The sequence below is a fragment of the Chrysemys picta genome, chromosome 5 (assembly GCF_011386835.1).
Source record: "Chrysemys picta bellii isolate R12L10 chromosome 5, ASM1138683v2, whole genome shotgun sequence".
NCBI classification, from domain to species: domain Eukaryota; kingdom Metazoa; phylum Chordata; order Testudines; family Emydidae; genus Chrysemys; species Chrysemys picta.
The window spans coordinates 33,909,694-33,928,011 of NC_088795.1; the positions used below are offsets into that span (position 1 = coordinate 33,909,694).

Here is an 18,318-nt window from a genome sequence, read left to right on the forward strand (position 1 = left end):
GACAAATAATACTGCTGACCCAGTAGGATTTTTTGTTGTTTATTTAATATAGAGAGATGGTCCTCATTTGTGCAGTAACACACAAATAGATTGAAACATTCAGAGGCTTTAACATATTACAGGAGTCAGCTTCTGGCATGTAGCTGCCATCAATGTTAACTGGAGTTCTTCACATTAACTCCAAGTTAACTGATGGGACAATATGCACTGTAATGCACTATCAGCAGCAATATGCTAACAAGTTAAGTTGTTTTCACTATTGCTATAGAGAACACAGGATTGCCACTGTTAAAGACAGCTGTTGTTTCAGTAAACTGTGATGCCAATGCGTAACACAAAAACATCATTATATTACATTATCACTAAGGATGGGTGAGCCATTCTGAATAACACCACCTACCACCCAAAACTTCTGAGAATTTCTAGAACTGACAGTAGTGTGAGGATATAAACACAAAGAGCCAAGCTTTACGCAGCAACTAAAGAACCCCCTAACCAGGAAGTTCCTACATTCATTAAGCTCCCTGCCGCAACACATTCTGGTTACTGTGGAAGACCAGGAACTTTATAATCACTTCACATCTCCCTTTCTCTTTCATAAAAATATTACAACTTAAATTATAAACCAATGTACAACAGTTCAAAATAAACTTCAATTTCCTTAAAACTATTTACACTACTATGTCCCCTCATCAACTGCATTAAAATAGTCCAGAGTAGTATTCTAAGCCTTTCAGGGGCTCTGATCAGTCTTCCAGACCATGTTGTCAGTTCTGTTATATTTGTGCATGGAGTTTCCTGTCGAGGGGGCTCACTTTCTGACAGAATATCTGTAGGACCCAGATCCTCTCTTTGTTGTGTTGCAAAATATTGAAGATGAACCCGATTCTTCTGAAGAATCCTTTAGGAGTCTTCACTAGGTGGGATCAGGGAGTTTCTGCCAAATTGGGAACAGCTCCAAGTGTCTGGGAGCTTTTGAGACAACCTTTGTTCCCTGGTCTAAGTTCAGGTAATGCTTTTCTTCTGTGCCGAATAATGAAGGGTTTTTTTTGTTGCAGAATGTTTATTCCAGCATCCTGTTTTCAAAATTCCTTCAGGTCAGTCCTTAGTCATCCTGCCATCAGAAGTTCTGCCAGAGATAGTCCAGACACGAGGAGTATTGACTGATATGCTAGGAATGTTCTGTTATGAATCTACTGATTTTTGAAGAAGTCTTTTTAAAGTCTACACTGCTTTCTCCCCTTCCCTGTAGCTCTGGGAATAAAGGAGACTAATAGAATGATGTTCAAAATCAAAATCCTGTGAAAATGGTAGCAGTGTTTCATAGGTAAATTAAAGCCCATTATCAAATATGAAGACTTCAGGAACTCCAAGTATTGCAAATGTTGACTTTAGTTTCAGGATGACCTGTGCTGCTGAAGCGTATGTAAGTATGTCCAAGTCAATACATCTGGAGAACTACAATAATGTGTTTGTGTCCTTTCCAGAAAAAAAATCTGTGGCTACCTGCTGCCAAGGTCTGTCAGGTAACTTTGTAGAGAGTTATGGTTCTAGCAATTTTTTTTAACTTGTTACATATCTCACAGCCCTCTACTAAGCTCTGAATTTGCCTACTCAGACAGGGCCACCACATGGATTGTTGTGCTCGTGTCCTGCACTTGTTTATACTTTGGTGTCCCTCATGGATTTTGGAGAGTGTCTCTTTCTGACGTACTATGGGGATCAGAATGAACTGTCCTTTCAGAAACATTAGCCATGTGAAGGTCATTTAGATCCTGCCAATATTGTAGTAGGTCTGGTGGAAGTTGGCTCCAGAACTTTGGCAAAGTTAAGTCCGTTTCTGGTAAGGACTATCCTTTAGCTGTTCATCTCCAATTTGTTGACGTCAGCTGGCAGATGCTGGAATTGCTGCCAGAAAAAGGACAATGTAGACTTTGACATCTTTCTCTAAAGCTTTTTCTTCCGTTCGTGGCTGTGCAACCGGGGATCTAGAAAGTGTCTGCTGCTATGAGTGCTTTCCCTGCTATATGTTCAATGTAGAAAGAAAATTGAATCAGCCGTAGTCAAAAATCTTTGAATCCTAGGTGTAACGTCATCCAGTGGTTTTGAACATCATAATGCCACTAAAGGCTTGTGGTCTGTTTTAATGTTCAAATTCCAGCCAAACAGATATGCACTGAGCTGTTCACAGACAAAAGTGACTGCTAGAGCTTCCCTTTTCCACTTGAGGATACTGCTGCTCACTTTCTGTAAGCCTTCTTGATATGAATGCAACAGGCTCTGGTCTCCTTCTGGCTGGTTTTGTGTGAGCACTGCTCCTAAATCATATGAAGATTCATCTGCTGCTGGATATTTTACTGGATATTGTGCAAAAACATGTGGAGATATCAGTAATTCTTTTATTTTATTAAATAGGTTTTGTTGTGTGCTCCCCAAACAAATGTATTATGATCATTAAAGAGATCTCTTCAGGGTTTTGCTAGATGAATTAAATTTGTTAAGAATTTTACAAAATGATTTATTATGCCCGGGAATCTTCCTACAGCAAAAATGTCTTTGGGTTAGGGTAAGATGAGTAATTCCTTCAGTTTGTCTGAATCCAGCTGCATTCTCTGTTTACCAATTGTGTGTTCTATAAATTTTGAGTGTTCCTTTTTCCAAATCCACATTTCTCCTTCAAAGATAGGCCAGCTTGTTGGAAGCATCTCAAAACTTCATGTAGTCACTTTTCATGTTCATTTTTATCTCTGCCATATACCAGCACCTCATCTGCATGGCAAAGCATGCTAGGCAAACCTGACACAACTTGTAAGATTCTCTTTTGGAAATGTTCTGGTGCTGAAGATATGCGTTATGGAAGACAATTAAAACAGGACCTTCCAAACAGCATCATGAATGTCATTAATAGTATAGGTTCTTTAGCAAGGAGAATTTGCCAGAAGCAAAGTCTATCTTTGAGAAGACTTTGGCTTCTGATAACTGAACTAATGTCTGGACAACTGCAAGAAGCATGTATCTTTCTCTGCACATGCTTTTATTAAGTTGTGTAAGGTCCACACAAATTCAGATTTTGCCCTTGGACTTTGATACTACATACTATGGAGACATTGTGTAATACTCCAAACATATCTTAGAATTGTATTGATATCCTATAAGCTGTGGGAAAGACATGTAAAGGAACCAAAGGGAGTCGAGAGTATGTTTCACCTTGCAGGTGCTGTGTGCCCTGCAGGACTGGGATCTAAAATCAGGACTGTTCAGCAAAAATTGAGATGAGTGGCTAACCTAACTTTTGCTGTCTGTGTTGAATTTAAAAGAAAAAGGACCAAAAGGGTAAAAAAGCAAGAAAAAAAGCAGCCTCTTTAATGTCAGCGTAGTTTTGGTGTGATGAGTACCTCGTGGTATAGCATCTGGCTGATTTTTCCCTCCCCCTGAGAGGAAAGGTTTGTCAGTGCTGCTATATTTTTCAGTCACTAGAATGTAATTAATTTTAAGGAAGAGGAAATACAAGAGGCCCCCAAAACCTAATCCAGGCTAATTTTACTGTAAAATACATAAACGAGGACAGGGGGGAAAAGTGGTTTCTCAGACATGTTACTGTGATTTTCATTTCAAGCAAGGGTTGAATTACCTCCTTTCAACTTGCTTTTCGTCCCCCCTCAAAAGGAACTTAAAATTGTTTGTTTAAGGACTGGAAATCTCTCCTGGCCCACTCACCAGGTGAAATTAAGTGAAAAGACTCTTCAACAAGGCTCAGCTGGCCCACAAACTCGTCTGAGAATTTGTGAATTATACTCAATGATGTTTCCTTTCTTTGTATTTCTTCTTTTAATAAACTGCACTTCATACAACATGATTTTTATACCTGAAAAAAATACTTTAAAGAAAATCTTTTAAAATATGTATTCTGTGTAATAAAAAGTACTGGAGGAGAAATGTATATGCACAAGAGTAATAATAAATAAGCAATCAAAAGGGTAATTATAAATCTGCACACTTTCAATCTCTAAATCTACTAGCATATTTAAAAGAAGGACATTTTTTCCCCAGGTTTACCAAACTGCTATCTGGTAACTTGGTCAAACTACTGAAGCAATTTAAAGTGGAATGATCGACACTGACCACACATTTTGCTTTCAATACATCCTTTAAAAAAAAAAATTCCCAAGTAATGTATAAATAAAAATAGGGGGTCTAACATATGTAGGTGGTGAAGAGTGGAGGATTTATGTACTGTAAGAAAGTCCCATTTAAAGCTAATGAGAATTACACAGCTCATGTAAATCTCCAATCCATTCATGGGAAAGTGGATTCCTTCAGGCCAAATACACTGCAGTCCTTACTGAGACAAAACTCCCATTGGCTTCAAAAGTCCTTCTGACTTGTTGGAGACAACAGGAGTTCTGCCTGAGTAAGGCCCACATAAGGAATAACTGATTAGGGTCGTATCCTTGTAGTATCTGAACTTTTCAAGACACTTTTTGTAGCCAGTTTAATATTAGTGATACAGGGATATACTGTGTAAGTGCAAGAACTCTTCTACTTCCCCTTGTATCCCCACATAGGCCAGGCACAATCCTGCACCTTGTGTTACCAGTGCACACCAATGGGGCAGGCGTGTGCCACTGTCAGTGCTTGACTCTGCAAAGAGGGTGGAGAGGAATGGGGTTAGGCCCCGCTATCTCTCTGGACTAGCGGGGAGAGCACCACTGCCACAGGGACAGGTGCCCACTGTGTTTTGTAAAAAGGAAGAGAAGGCTCTGCTCAGAGTTACTTCCTCTCACTGCTCCAAGAGCTATTGTGCCTGTCTGCATTGCTATGTAGCCCATGCCAGACCTATTGGTCATAAGCATTAACTGTTTCCCATATTCCACTATTCCAATTAAAGGACGGATGAAAGAAAAAAGGAAGAATATAGAAAAACCTTCTATGACTGAGATTGCTTAGCTCAGTGGTTCTCAAACTTTTGTACTGGTGACCCCTTTTCACATAGCAAGCCTCTGAGTGCGACCCCCCCTTATAAATTAAAAACACTTTTTAATATATTTAACATTGTTATAAATGCAGAAGGTAAAGTGGGGTTTGGGGTGGAGGTTGACTGCTCACGACCCCCGGTAATAACCTTGCAACCCCCTGAGGGGTCCAGACCCCCAGTTTGAGAACCCCTGGCTTAGTTGTACATTAAACTGCTTGCATTAAAAGAAAATTTAATTTAATTGTGGACTTGCAGCTGCTTGGGGTGTTGCTATGGATAACGGCAACCTTACAAAATTTCCTCAAGGTGAGTGATTATTTCTGAAGGGGGAGTAAAACCGAAGAAAGCATTTGAGTACATGCTTAACTTTAAGTCAGTGGGCCTTAAGTGCATGCTTAAAGTTAAGCACATGCTTAAGTGCTTTCCTGAACAGAGATACTTTCCTGAATTGGAGCCTAAGAAAGAAAATATTAACCCTGTTAATGCCTCTTGCATTCTAGTCCAATACATCATTAGATGGAGGGAGTTCACTCATTAAAAGGCTATCGTGGCTCTAAGGCTTTTCTAAACCTTTTACCCATATGTCTTCAAGGGAGATGATTTGCATCACATATTTGAGGCTGGTTCAATATTCTGCAAATCACAGTAAATCCATAAGAACGCTGCCAGAATCACCAGCCAGCAGCCCACAACAAACTCCAACTTTAATTCATGAAGACTAGCTCCTTGAGCATAAACATTCATTTCTCAAAGGAGTCTCTCTCTAGTTTGAGACTACAGAGTAAGAGAAACCTACAATGGACAATGGAAAAATTAAGCCAGACACTAAAGTTATTATTCCAGTCTTTTTCAACAGTATCTCCTGCATAAAATGGAACTATGGCTTTGCATGTTATCGGAAAGATTTAACCTTTTGGCACCCAAATATGAGCACAGGGATCCACTTGCACAGTTCACTGGCAGGAACAGGCATATACTGCATGGTGTATTGTACAGTATATTATATGCCTCTTCATATATTATACAATATTATTTTAGTTTAGCTTTTCAATATTCTTTTTTCATTTATTTGCAAACAAATGGAATGTATTGTCATTTACTGAAAAGAATTGCAACATGCCTGCCTTGTCACATTTGTGCTACATTAAAGTAATTCATTTTCTTTCACAATAAAATATTACATATAGTCCAGGACCTTGAAAAACAATTGTGGTGTAATGAAAAGAATTTTGACTACATTTTTATTTTAGATCTCTATAGCTTTGCTCTAGGATTTAGTTTCTTAGTTTAGTGCACATAATTTCTTCCAGGCCAAAAGTAAAGTTTTCAACCTGAATGAAAATGTGCTCACACCTTTATAGGAAATGTATAACCATTTAAGAGTGTCTTCAAGTTATACAGAGAAAAACATTTGAAAATGCCATAACTATTGAAGGAAATCAGAACATAAAACTATAAATAGAAAATGTCAGGATCTATCTTTGAAGCACAATTTAAATTTGATGAATGGCATGTAAGAATCTGTAACATTTTTTCCTTTTTTCCCTATGGAAACTGCATATTTATTTTTTCCTTTGTAAAATATGAACAGCGCACCATACAAGTGACTTTCAGAAGGTAGATTTACAAATGATGAGATCACAGAATCATTTCTTTGTACCTGCAATGAAAGTAGATACTGGTTTCTCCAATGGATTTTCTTTAAAAAAAATATTGGCCACAATCCGGCAAATCCTCACTCATATGAGTAGTCCAATTGAAATCAATGTGTCTACTCATATGAGTAAAAACTATTTGCTTGAGTAAATTTGTGTCCTCCAGCCCCTAAACATAATTTTTTTTATAGGAAGTGAATCATCAATCAAATATAGTTCAATTGCCTGGAATTAATCTTGTCCTTCCTTTACAACTGAGTAGGCCAAGTTTTCAAAGATGATGTTACTAATTTTGCACCCACACTTTGGTGGACACACCTGATAACATTTAGGAGGCGACTACATGGTCACAAACCTCACTTGAACTTACAAATAATGTACTGGTAATTAGCGTCTACACTTTACTGTTTGTGCCCATAAGTGATTGTGCCTGCAAAATCGTTCTCTCAACTAAGCACAGTCACAAAAATGCAGATGCTAAATCTGAGACCCCATGAAAAATTTGGTTGATGATGTTTTAACATTTCTTAGATCTCACATATGCTGATTCCAAAATATTTTCTCCTTTGCTGTCTTACAACAGACAACACTATTATTTTTTTTGGTCTTCCTCAGATATTATAGCAAAATTAGGTTCATGTTTTACTAGCAATAAAATGAAATTACTATTAAATGTTAACTATTATCATCAAATTATATAGATACAGAACTGCAAATTATAATGTTAAAATGCTGTACTTTTTTTGTTACGAAAAACTCAGAAATAAATGATCAAAAACTTTGGAGTTATGCTTTAGGGCTTTTTTGTATGCATAATACTATGTTTATATACAATGGTTTGTCATCCGAACACAGTGAATCAATTATATTTTTTCCTTTTGGTATTCCCTGCGAGTGTTTTTGAAGTTTGGGGTAGGAAAGTAAGTGTTCATGAGAAGAACAGATGCATAGTACTGTCTAGAGCCGGGCCAGACATATTATGTAAACTTCCCCACCCAGCACAGCCAACAGACCTTAGTGCTGATGTGAAACACCCCTGCTGTTTTAGTCAGAGGCCTCTCTTGTAAGCAGAGACCATCAGTCATGCCGAATTGTGAGTCAGTCTGGTGATGGAACTAAAAGATTAAGACTACCAAATTGATTTCACTAGCCACCAAAGATAAATCCCTCCTCCCCTCCCAACTGAATGATTGTTTTGGGGATTATTTTACCCCCAGATGGATTAGTTTGCATTTTTCCACAGCGAATCTAAGTTTATGTTCCCCCTACATTTCTAATCTATTTAATTATTCATTATTTATTGCTAGTAGCACAACAATGAGCTAAGCACTGTAAAAACAGCAGAGAAGACATGGTCCTTTATAGCAAGGCATTAAGCCATGAGAAAGAAAAAAGAAATTGCAAAAAATCTTTTGTGTTTTTCTTTTTTTGTAGATACATTGTGTAAAGTTATACACTTCCATCTGATAAACTTCCATTTATCTCTCCCTGAACCTAGCTGCAGAGCTTGGCATGATCTATAGAAAGAGACAAATACAATTGTGTCTTGTGTATCGGTGAAAGAAGAAATTTGTTTCTGGATTCAGATTTCATAGGTGTCTCGCAGGTGGAGGGCCTAGCTCACTGAAGGCCTGACCCTCAAAAAACTGAAGCATGAGTCACTTTACTCACATGAGTAGTCCCATTACCTTGAATGGATGTACTCATGGGAGTAAAATTGCTCTCTGCAGGACTGGGCCCAACAAAAAGCTATAAGGTTGTCTTTTTTTTCTGTGTACATAGTAATTTAAGGCTATTTGTTGTCTTAATTTAATTGTAAAGAGACTTTAAAACTACATGTTCTCATAATACCAACAGGACTGTATTCATTTCAGCTTAAAAGCTTTATCTAGTCCTTTCCATTTAAGGGCCAGATCCCACAATCTTTATTTACTCTTTATTCAAGCAAAACTCCCACATACTTCAATGGGAATTTTGTCTGAGTAACATATGACTGGGGACTACAGTATTTGTCTATATATAAAACACAAACCCAAAATAAACCCTGCAAAACAATCTTCAATTTAAAACTAACAATAACATTGTACGTATTTACCTCAACATCTATTTTTGCAACAATAGTGTTATCATTTTGACAGAATCTTTGTCTAGCTATCTTTGCTTACCTGATTTATGAGTATTTTTATAGCCAATCATTGATTCTGTTATATTTCATGACTCTCCCTGGGAGTTCAGAAAACTAAAGTTTCATTGTGTGAATTGGGAAATTAAAAAATATTTCTAATGAGACATAGTGACTGAGTATTTGTCTACATGAGGCATTTCCATTTAAGTTATACTGGTGTATAACTTTACAACTGATTTAGTTAAAGTGAAACAAACCTCTGTGTGAACACTCTTAATCCAGTTTTACAGTGGCTTGTTTCAGTTTCACTTAAACCTGTCTCCAGTTGCCTTAAGCTAAACCAGAAAAAGTCCCTCAAACAAAAATAAGAGTGTCAACAGAGTATTTGGCAGCAAGTTAACAAAATCCATTAAAAATCACATCTTTGGTTATATCAGTGCAATTCTTTCATGTAGAAAAACTCTGACTGGCTTTAGAAACACAAGTAAATAGCATTTTCAGCACTGAAAAAGAAGGCTAAAAAGTTTCATATTGAACTCACCATATGTCCATCTATTCCTGGAACACCAGGCACTCCAACAGAACCCTGGTGGGAACCATAGACTTGGGTTTAGCAAGTTTAACAGACAAACAAATCATAAAACATGTCAGCTCTAAACCCAATACTTTAAAGAATTATGTTGAACACATGCTTGCCATAAGTGCAAAATGTTTTTTAAAATAATCATTGTTTGTTAATGGTAAGCGCTCTTCCCACTTGACCTTCTGCACTAATCAGAAGTGTCCTAGTGTTATAATTATTGCACTACTTGATGTCCTACTTCATTAACCAAGTTCAAATGGCTGATTATATTGTGATGTTCTGAAACCTTCCGTACAAACTAAAGAATTATAATTCAATTCCACTAACCACTCTGCATGAATTTGGAAGACTGAGCCCCCTACATTTAGTGTTTGGACCTGTGTGATCAAAAATATTCATATCGGGAACCATGTTCCAAAGCTACCAACTGGTAGCACTGATCTATCTTTGGTACTTTTAAGGGATACGATGGAATAATTCTGTCTGGCACTGCAAACGATAGCCACCCTTTTAAACTGCTTTAAACTTACTACAATCGAAACTTTAAAAACCACTATAGATCAAACAAGAAGCAGACGTGAAGAAAGAATTTAAAAGAAATTGGCACGGAAATATAACTTTGGAGGAATCTTTTTTATAAAGTCTTAGCACAAATTCAAACTTCTTTATGATGCATTGTCTTTTTGTACTAACTTGTACAACTATCATTATGAATTTTCAGTGACAATTCAGAAGGTGAGGAAAGCAGCAGTACAGTATGTGGAATGGAAAATTCCTGCTAAATAGGAAAAGGAGGAAATGTGTCATGTGTTCCAGAATGGGCCACAATAAAGGGAGACATCCTGAACTCTCAGAAGGCTCCAGCTCTTGTCTCCATAGAGCTGTGAGTCAGTCAGAAATTGTTTGTATTCCATACAACGTGGCACTGTAACCTTAGCAAGAGATATCAAACTAGCATTTCACCCTTTCCCTGCTGGGGAAGCCTTTAGGACCTGGAGGCCCCCTAAGGATGCAGAGTTGGTAGCATTGTCTGTACCAGCCCTGTTGTTGCTTGATGCAAGCAGGCCATGAATGCTAACCAGGAACTAGTGAACGCTCACTTATTCTTGCTGTTCCTCCCAAAAGACAGAGGGCAGCGCACAGGCTCAGAAGGGAGGTAAGCCATCAGGCTCTTGATAAACTGTTTTTTCAGTATGGACTGTTCCCTTATTGATATCTGCTGATTTTTCTTATATTATAAGATGCTAACATGCATAAATAAAACAGGTTTAAAATTAGCATATGCTTAATCACGCAAAGGGATCTAACATCCCTCCTCCAACCCCCAAAAAAGAGGTTTTGCTGATGTTAAGCAGGCTATTAAAGTACCTCCCAAGTCTGAAGGAGTAGTTTTAAAATGCAACATGGGGAGTAGGGCAGCTTTACAATTTCACACAGTGTCTATCAGAAGGTATATTGCTAAGCATACAACGCTCCTCTCCTTAGTCCTAGGGCTTGATCTTGCTCCTATTCATGTCAGTGGGAAAACTCCCATTGACTTGAATGGTGCAGGATCAAGCCGTTACATCTTCGTAGCTTTTACCTTCTTTTGTTTGAAATGTTTTGTTTTAACTGATGGCAAACAACCCACATTTCAAAGAATGCTGTGCCTGTGACAGTCTCAAAGACAGAAAAACAGATGATAATATCATTCCCACCTGTGAAGGATAACTATATTTTTAGGTTTTCTCTAGATGATTTTAAATCATTACATGATTTTTATTAAACATATTCGACTATATTGTTTACCTTCTGCAATCACTTTTCAAAAAAATTGGCCTTCATGATAATTGGGTCACACACTGGCAAAGTGCCATCTACTAGTTTTTATTACTGATATATTTAGTAGTTTTCTAATGGTTCAATCCCATAAATCCTTGGTTCATTCCATCAAACTGCAGCAGTCAGTTCTGATGAGTCTAAATAATGCTGAAAGCATTCACAGGAAGTCAGTTGTCAGGTTACCATAGAAATAGGAAGACACCGGCAGGCCACCTGAATACAGCCAACCAAACACCATTTATCAGCAACACCTACATCCTTTATTTCTTCTGGTCATTTTTTTTGTCATATGGCACTGATCTACTTGAGTAAAGACATGCATTCAATTTGAAACTTAATCCCCCACCTTTCACAGTGTTTTAAGTTTGGTTTCATAGTTATACAGTACTTGAATAAAGAAAATTATAGTGACCTTTTAACCTGCAAGTTCAGCAGACAGATTGAAAACAGTCTGCTCTGCATTGCCTGAATTTCCTATAATGGGCAAAATTAGAAATCTTGTGTCTCACATTATGTAGTTGTATTTTCGGAAAACAAAATTCACAGACTAAACTAACTACTTCAATGTGGTGTACAGTAGCTAATTCCATTCACCTCTCCTGCTTGCAATTTGGCACTAGGAAGTATAATCACTTTCACAGTATTGTTGTTTATACTATACCTTTTGTCCTGGAGGTCCCTGAGGCCCCTGAAAAGGGAAAATAATGTAATTAGCATAATAATGTAGCCAATTTAAGCTTAAATGACCAATTAAAAATGCCCTATTGTGTAAGCATTCTTATGTTGGACTGAAACCAGCTAATGTTTTGGACATCAAGGAAAAGTAAAACTTTCTGCTGGAAATGTACAATGGATCTTTTCTCCTCTCTTTTGGAATAGCATTAACTACACACTGAAAAAATCAGATTTTCCCCTTTTTAATCTTTTATATTCCATTCTGTCTGGTTCTTCTTATAGTTGCAAATGTGTCAGCATTTAGAAACTAAGGCTTTTATGCTTCTGATATCAGCTAAGAAATAGGTGTGCCTCCACAATTAAATACCTACATCACATATTTGCTTGCCAGTGTAAGGGATAGATTTAAGCAATGAACATTTTTTGGGAAAAAAGGTACATAAACTCCCCCTCCCGCCAACACACACCTCTCTTAGTCTAGGGCCAGTAGCTGAGCAAATCGGCATAGCATTTGTGGGACTTTTACAGTGCTTTTATTCTTCAACACAGTTTAAAAACATTAACCAATTATTCTTAACACCACCCTTGAGAAGTAGGGAAGCATTATTATCCCTATTTTACAAATGATCAGAGAGGTTAATGGGCTGTTGTCTTAAAAAAAGCACTTAAACATCTGCTTAACATTAAACATGTGCTCAAGTCCCGTTGATTTCAATGGGACTTCAATGGCCTGGATTCTCCATTCCACCCAAATGGAGCTTGGCTGCAGAGGAGAGGCAGCAGGGAAATCGTGCAGCTCCTAGATCCATGTCAGTTGGTCCTGGAGGAAGTCAGACCAGCTCCAACACAACTCCTTCCTGTATCCCTATTCCCAGGCAATGGCCCAGGGGAGGTGGGGACAGCTGTTGCAGAAGCTGGTTCTGCCACCTCTTCCAGCCTTATACCCATGAAGAGATCCAAATGCAGGGGAAATTCTTTACTAGTCTGGTATGTCCATTGTCTCTGTGCTGCCTGAGTGACACAAAGCAAACGGAGGAGAACACAGAATCCAGCCCTTTGTGACTTGCCCCAAGTCAAAAAGGGGAGCAGTATCAGAACTGGAGTTGTTTAGACACTCAGCTTGCAAAATGAAAATGCTGTTCTGAAATATAGGGATGGATTTTGCTTTATAGGCATATGCTGTGAAGGCAGGGCAGAGGTTGCCAAGGGACACAATGCCTCCTGGAGTTTCCTGGCACACAGTGGAAGAACAGCCATTACAACATTCCTCAAGAGAGCGAAGTGTGATCTTTACCCCATCGCTGGCCAGTGGAGATAGAGGCCATGGGAACGTCCATGGTGCAGAATGTGCTCTGTTCAACACACTCTCCCTGCCACGATAACCTTCTGCACTTTTCAACTGTTCATCCTCATAGATGTTGGGTGACCACAGCCATCACCATTGCTAGCATGGATGAGCTCCAACGGTGGTGAATTATGAGTCCTAAAATTGCCAGTAGGGATGGAGTTATGTAGGTTTTACATGTGGATTTATGTGACTAACTTTGGGCATCCAAGTTTGAAAACTTTAGGTTAGTGCCTTTGGCTGAAGCTTTCACTTAAAGGCCTCATACAGAAATAGAATGTTCTCCTGTTTCACCATCAGAAACCCTATCACTTTCAGGCACTAATTCCCTGGACTAATTCATTGCTGGATTGGATTTCTCATGAATAAGGATAGCTCATTATTTAGGTTCCAATCCTGCCCCACTGAAGACTATGTGGGTTTTGCCATTGGCATCAACGGGAGCAGTATTAGGGCCTGATTGTGCAATATTCTGAGCATCCTCCTTTCTGTTGACTTCAGTGCCTGATCTTGTGAGATGCGGAAAGCCACTTGTGAGGTGCTGAGTGCTTTCAGCTTCCAATCTTCAGTGGGAATTGAGTATGCTCAGCACTGGGGAGTATCAGGACAGTGGCCGGAACTGCTATCTGGTTTACTAGGCTGGAGGAGAAGTCCTTCCAGGCCACAGATTTCAAGAAACTGTAGAGTAAGTCAGCTCTTATTTCCATTAAGTGGTTGGCGTTTGGTTATAAGGTCTGTTGGTGGCCGAGAGGGGGGAAATGCTGGATGTGGGAATGAAGGAATGCATGTTTCTTGATTGTTAATCGTGGGTGGCACCAAAGTGCAAGAAATTTCAAGGTGAAGTTGAAAAAATAGTAGGATGTTGATAGTGTGTGTGTGTCCAGTTGAGTGCAGTACATTGGGTAAGCGGTCAGGGGCATAAAAACATACGGTGATAATTTATAAGGTGTATTTCTCTCTCTCCCAGATTGAAAAAGGAGAGAAACCTTTTCTAGTGCCAGTCACCACGACACCCATTAATTTAGAAACTCTCAGCCGAATCCCTCACCCTTATCAGATTCCCCTTGTGCTACTTACAGCAATGCTACAGCTTTCCACATAGCTGTGCTAGTGAGCAAAAGGGCTCCTTGCACTTCTCCTGTGTCAGGCATACTTGATAACTGTTAGCATCCTCTAATAACTGGGATCAAGTAACTCAAATAGAGAGGTGTACTGTGGGTGGTTACATCATCCCATTACTCCTAATAGCTGATAAAAAAGGATAAACTGTGGAATAGTGGGAGCACACCATATTTTTTCCAGTTTGAACATTATTATTATTGTTTATATAATGACTGTGATATGTGAGGCACTTTATATACAAAGTGTGTGCCCTGAAGAAATACAGTTACAGTGTAGGGCTCTTAACCATTCTATTGAAACCAATGGCAGTTTTGCACTGACTTCGGTGTATTGGAGCCATGGCGCTACCTCCCTCTGTACTGGCCAGCAGAGCTGGCTAACCACAGAAAAGAGCACACATTGCAGTGCACCCTGTTAGGGGCACAGCAATTGCCACACCAAGCATACTGGAGCTCCCACTCAGACAGTACAGCTGTAAGCAGGAGAGTGGCCTGAAGGTCTGATAGAGCCCTAAATGCTTAAGCATTAGTATAGCGGAAGGTAGCATCAGAGCAGGCATTAGCTAGACTGAAGACCTGAATTTTGATTAGGGGTCTGAAAAAGGATAATCGGGTCACTTGGTACACAAGACGAGGGAGACTGATCCAGGTACATGGGGTGAAATGGAATAAGGCCATCAAAAACACTGTTACATTGACCATGCTATCAAAAATAGCACCCCTATAAACCTTGAGACATGCAGTATAGTGCCTCATACACCTCCAAAATGAAAACAATAGCATCATAACAATGAGTTCTTTAAAGGAAGCCTGTACCAAGAACCCTTAGTCCAGATTGGAAGGGTGAAAAAAAATTTGGATGACAGCTTAAAAAACCCATGGTACTGTTATAGCAAGGGTTTGGCGTGGGATCTCTGGCAAAATTTGCCCTCCCCCAACTGTGGTGCTCCTGTTCTTTGCTGACCTCCATCACAAACGTAGCTGCATTTCAGTGGTGCTCTATGTACATACTTTTAGAAGTGGTATCTCTCTATGTTTCTTCTAAGGTATCTCTCACTGTGGTATTGAAGAGCCATATGGGATCCTTCAGCAGAAAGTGACTATTTAAATAGAAGTTAATATCATTAATATATTATTGCTATCTCCAGGAATAAACTGTGAAATGTGAATTTATTAATTATATTTGGGGCATTTCTGTGTCTAGTGCCAGAGGCTTCTACTCTGCTGAAAAGTGATGTAATCTGTGACCCTATGGCTGTGCCAAACTAGGCGTTTTCCCTAGAATTTCCCACCATTGCTACCATCACTCCAGCTCCACCAGGGGCAGTAGTAGTTGGAGCTCTAGTATAGACAGGGCTACAGGCAGGTGGTTTTAAGTATTGTGTCTAATTCCATTGGTGATTTTCACAATAGAGCTCCTGACATTGCTATCAGATGGAACTGAACTTGTAGTGGCAATTGAAAGAAATCTGAATTGAAATAGCAATTGAAAGAAAACCCTAGCTCAGATAAAGTCTAAATGCATGCAAACCCAGTGGAAGAGATGGTAAAATACTTCCTAAAGTGCTTTTTAAATGGATTAACAGTTGTGCAAAGAAAATAGTGGATGATATTTTAAAATTAAGTATTTTATGTCATTATTAGTGTTCTCTTTATGGCGCTTAAACCCAAACCTGTATTAAACCAGGTTGGAAATTGTTTTCCTGTCTCTTCCATTGAGCTCTTACACTACTTGAGTCAGAGATTATATCACTCTTCAGCAAGATGGCTGCCTCCAGCACTAAGCTCAGAAATGCCAGTTGTAATTAAAAACTTACCCAAAAGTTTTACTCTCACAATTTATTCAGGGTGACAAGTGCTTCTTACCCTGCATCTGACGAAGGTGGGTATTCACCCATGAAAGCTTATGCTCCAATACTTCTGTTAGTCTATAAGGTGCCACAGGACTCTTTGGCGCTTCTTACCCTGTGAACTTCCAAACTGCTGAGCTCAGTTAAATGGGAGCAGTATTCCTTTGACGGATTGCCCTGTGGCATTGGGACTGGGGAAGATCTGGCACTCAAAGCTATGTGGAAACTTTGTGCAACTGATCCACTGATGATTCCTCCCCCACCCACCTTCCAGTGGTCTCCTAGGCAGAACAATGGAAATGTAGCCATTTATATACCAAAGGAGAGGACTTAGTTAAATACCAAAATTTTAGCATGTTCTGGACTTCCCTTAGATTCTATTTTTAATGAGTTGTCTACAATTTCTAACAAAGCATGTTGGAAGCCTTCCCTTTTAGAATAATATAGGATTGATACTATATATATTTGCAGTGTTCTTTAGCCAGGTTGGTCCTAGGATATTAGAAAGACAAGGTGGGTGAGGCAATATCTTTTATTGGGCCAATTTCTGTTGGTGAAAGATACAAGATTTTGAACTACACAGAGCTGAAGAAGTTGGTCCAATAAAAGATATTACCTATCCAACCTTGTCTCTCTAATATATGTATATAAGCACATAAGTAAAATATCCAGGGGGGAAATGATTTTAATTACTTTTTCTTATTAGGACTGTAATTGGGAGCACTTGCTACCCTACATGCTAAACTAGGAACTAGGAAACGGAATGTAAAATGTATAGTATTTTCCCATTTTTTCCCTGGAATTGGGAGAGGGCTGTGTTGCCCACCTGATGGACTGGACCCCTTTTAGCTCTTGGGATAGCTCCAGAAGCATCTGCAGAGAGGCTCAGTTTTCCAAACAGCATTCTAAGTCTTTTCCTTCCATAGCACAGCTCCCTCAGGAGCCACGTTCTGGTCCCTGCTAGTGGCTGCAATGAAACCCTTCTCAGTGGTGCTTTGCAGCTGCACATTCAACCAGGATAATATCTGGGTAGCTATTTATTGAATTTCTGGCTGAACTTGAAAGGCATATGCTGCATGAGCACCTTCTCCTCTTCCCCATCTCAGTTCTACCTTTCGCCCAAGCCCAGGAGCCTTTGCAGTGTATGGAGACAGGTGAAACACACACTAGGGTAAGGCCCATCTACATTACTTTGCTACTTTCCACATGTCTAGCATAGAGTAGCATCTGGCCTACTGTCACTATCACCATTAGCAGCAGAAAGGATGTTATTGTAGTTAAGGAACAGGGCTTGGGGACAAGTGACCTAAACCTAATTTCTATTTCCACTAATACTGAAGAAGCTCACGTAGCTTATCTACATCTACTAATCTCTTTGTGCCTCAATCCCCTGTGCAAATTGGGATGATAATACTTATCTATTTTAATGACCTGTTGTGAGACTTGGGCCAAAATTTTCAAACCTGATACCTGAAGTTAGGCTCCTAAATCCATGTTTCATAACCTAAATTAAAGTGGCCTGATTCTGAGAAACATTGAGCTCCCTGAAATCCCACTAAGTCAATGGGTGCTGCAGGTGCTCAGCACATTTGAAGAGTACGCCACTTTTATTTAAATTCTAATGTGGACTGGGAAGGCTAACCTGAAGCAGTCAGTTTTCAATACCTTGGCTGTAATGCCTGCACAAAATAGGGAGCTGAAAAATGCTAAAATACAATAAAAATAAAAGTGTAGCTTCTGCTAATCAGAGGCCATAAAAATCTTTGTAAAGCTTCTTCTTTAAACAGTATAATATCTTAAGATACACAGTGAGTAAATTAGCTAGCTAATATCTCAGAAGGTAACACAGAGCATTACCAGGGATGGAAGACAGGTTTGAGAATGTCTTCTGGAGTCTAACCACTGGCACATATGTTCTGAATGAGAGACTGGAGGGAGGCTGTAGTTCACAAGACTCTCATATTGCTAATTGTGTATAATTGCAGCGGGGAAGCTAATCGATTGCTGCAGCTGATTCTAAGGCTACGTCTTCACTACGGGGGGGGGGTGAGTGTGTCGATTTAAGATTCGCAAATTCAGCTACGCAAATAGCGTAGCTGAATTCGACGTATCCGAGCCCACTTACCCCGCTGTGAGGATGGCGGCAAATCAATCTCCGCGGCTCCCCC

General features: G+C 39.2%; 1 protein-coding gene across 1 annotated transcript in view; it reads right to left on the reverse strand.

Annotated features, from left to right (window-relative positions):
• The window catches only part of COL25A1 (collagen type XXV alpha 1 chain), a 203,092-nt gene that overhangs the window by 90,215 nt on the left and 94,559 nt on the right, over positions 1-18,318 (reverse strand). Inside the window, exons 9-10 of the mRNA XM_065596206.1 lie at positions 11,821-11,847; positions 9,297-9,341 (exon numbers count right to left, since the gene is read on the reverse strand). Coding sequence (XP_065452278.1) covers positions 9,297-9,341; positions 11,821-11,847 — 72 coding nt within the window. The remainder of the gene's footprint in view (positions 1-9,296; positions 9,342-11,820; positions 11,848-18,318) is intronic.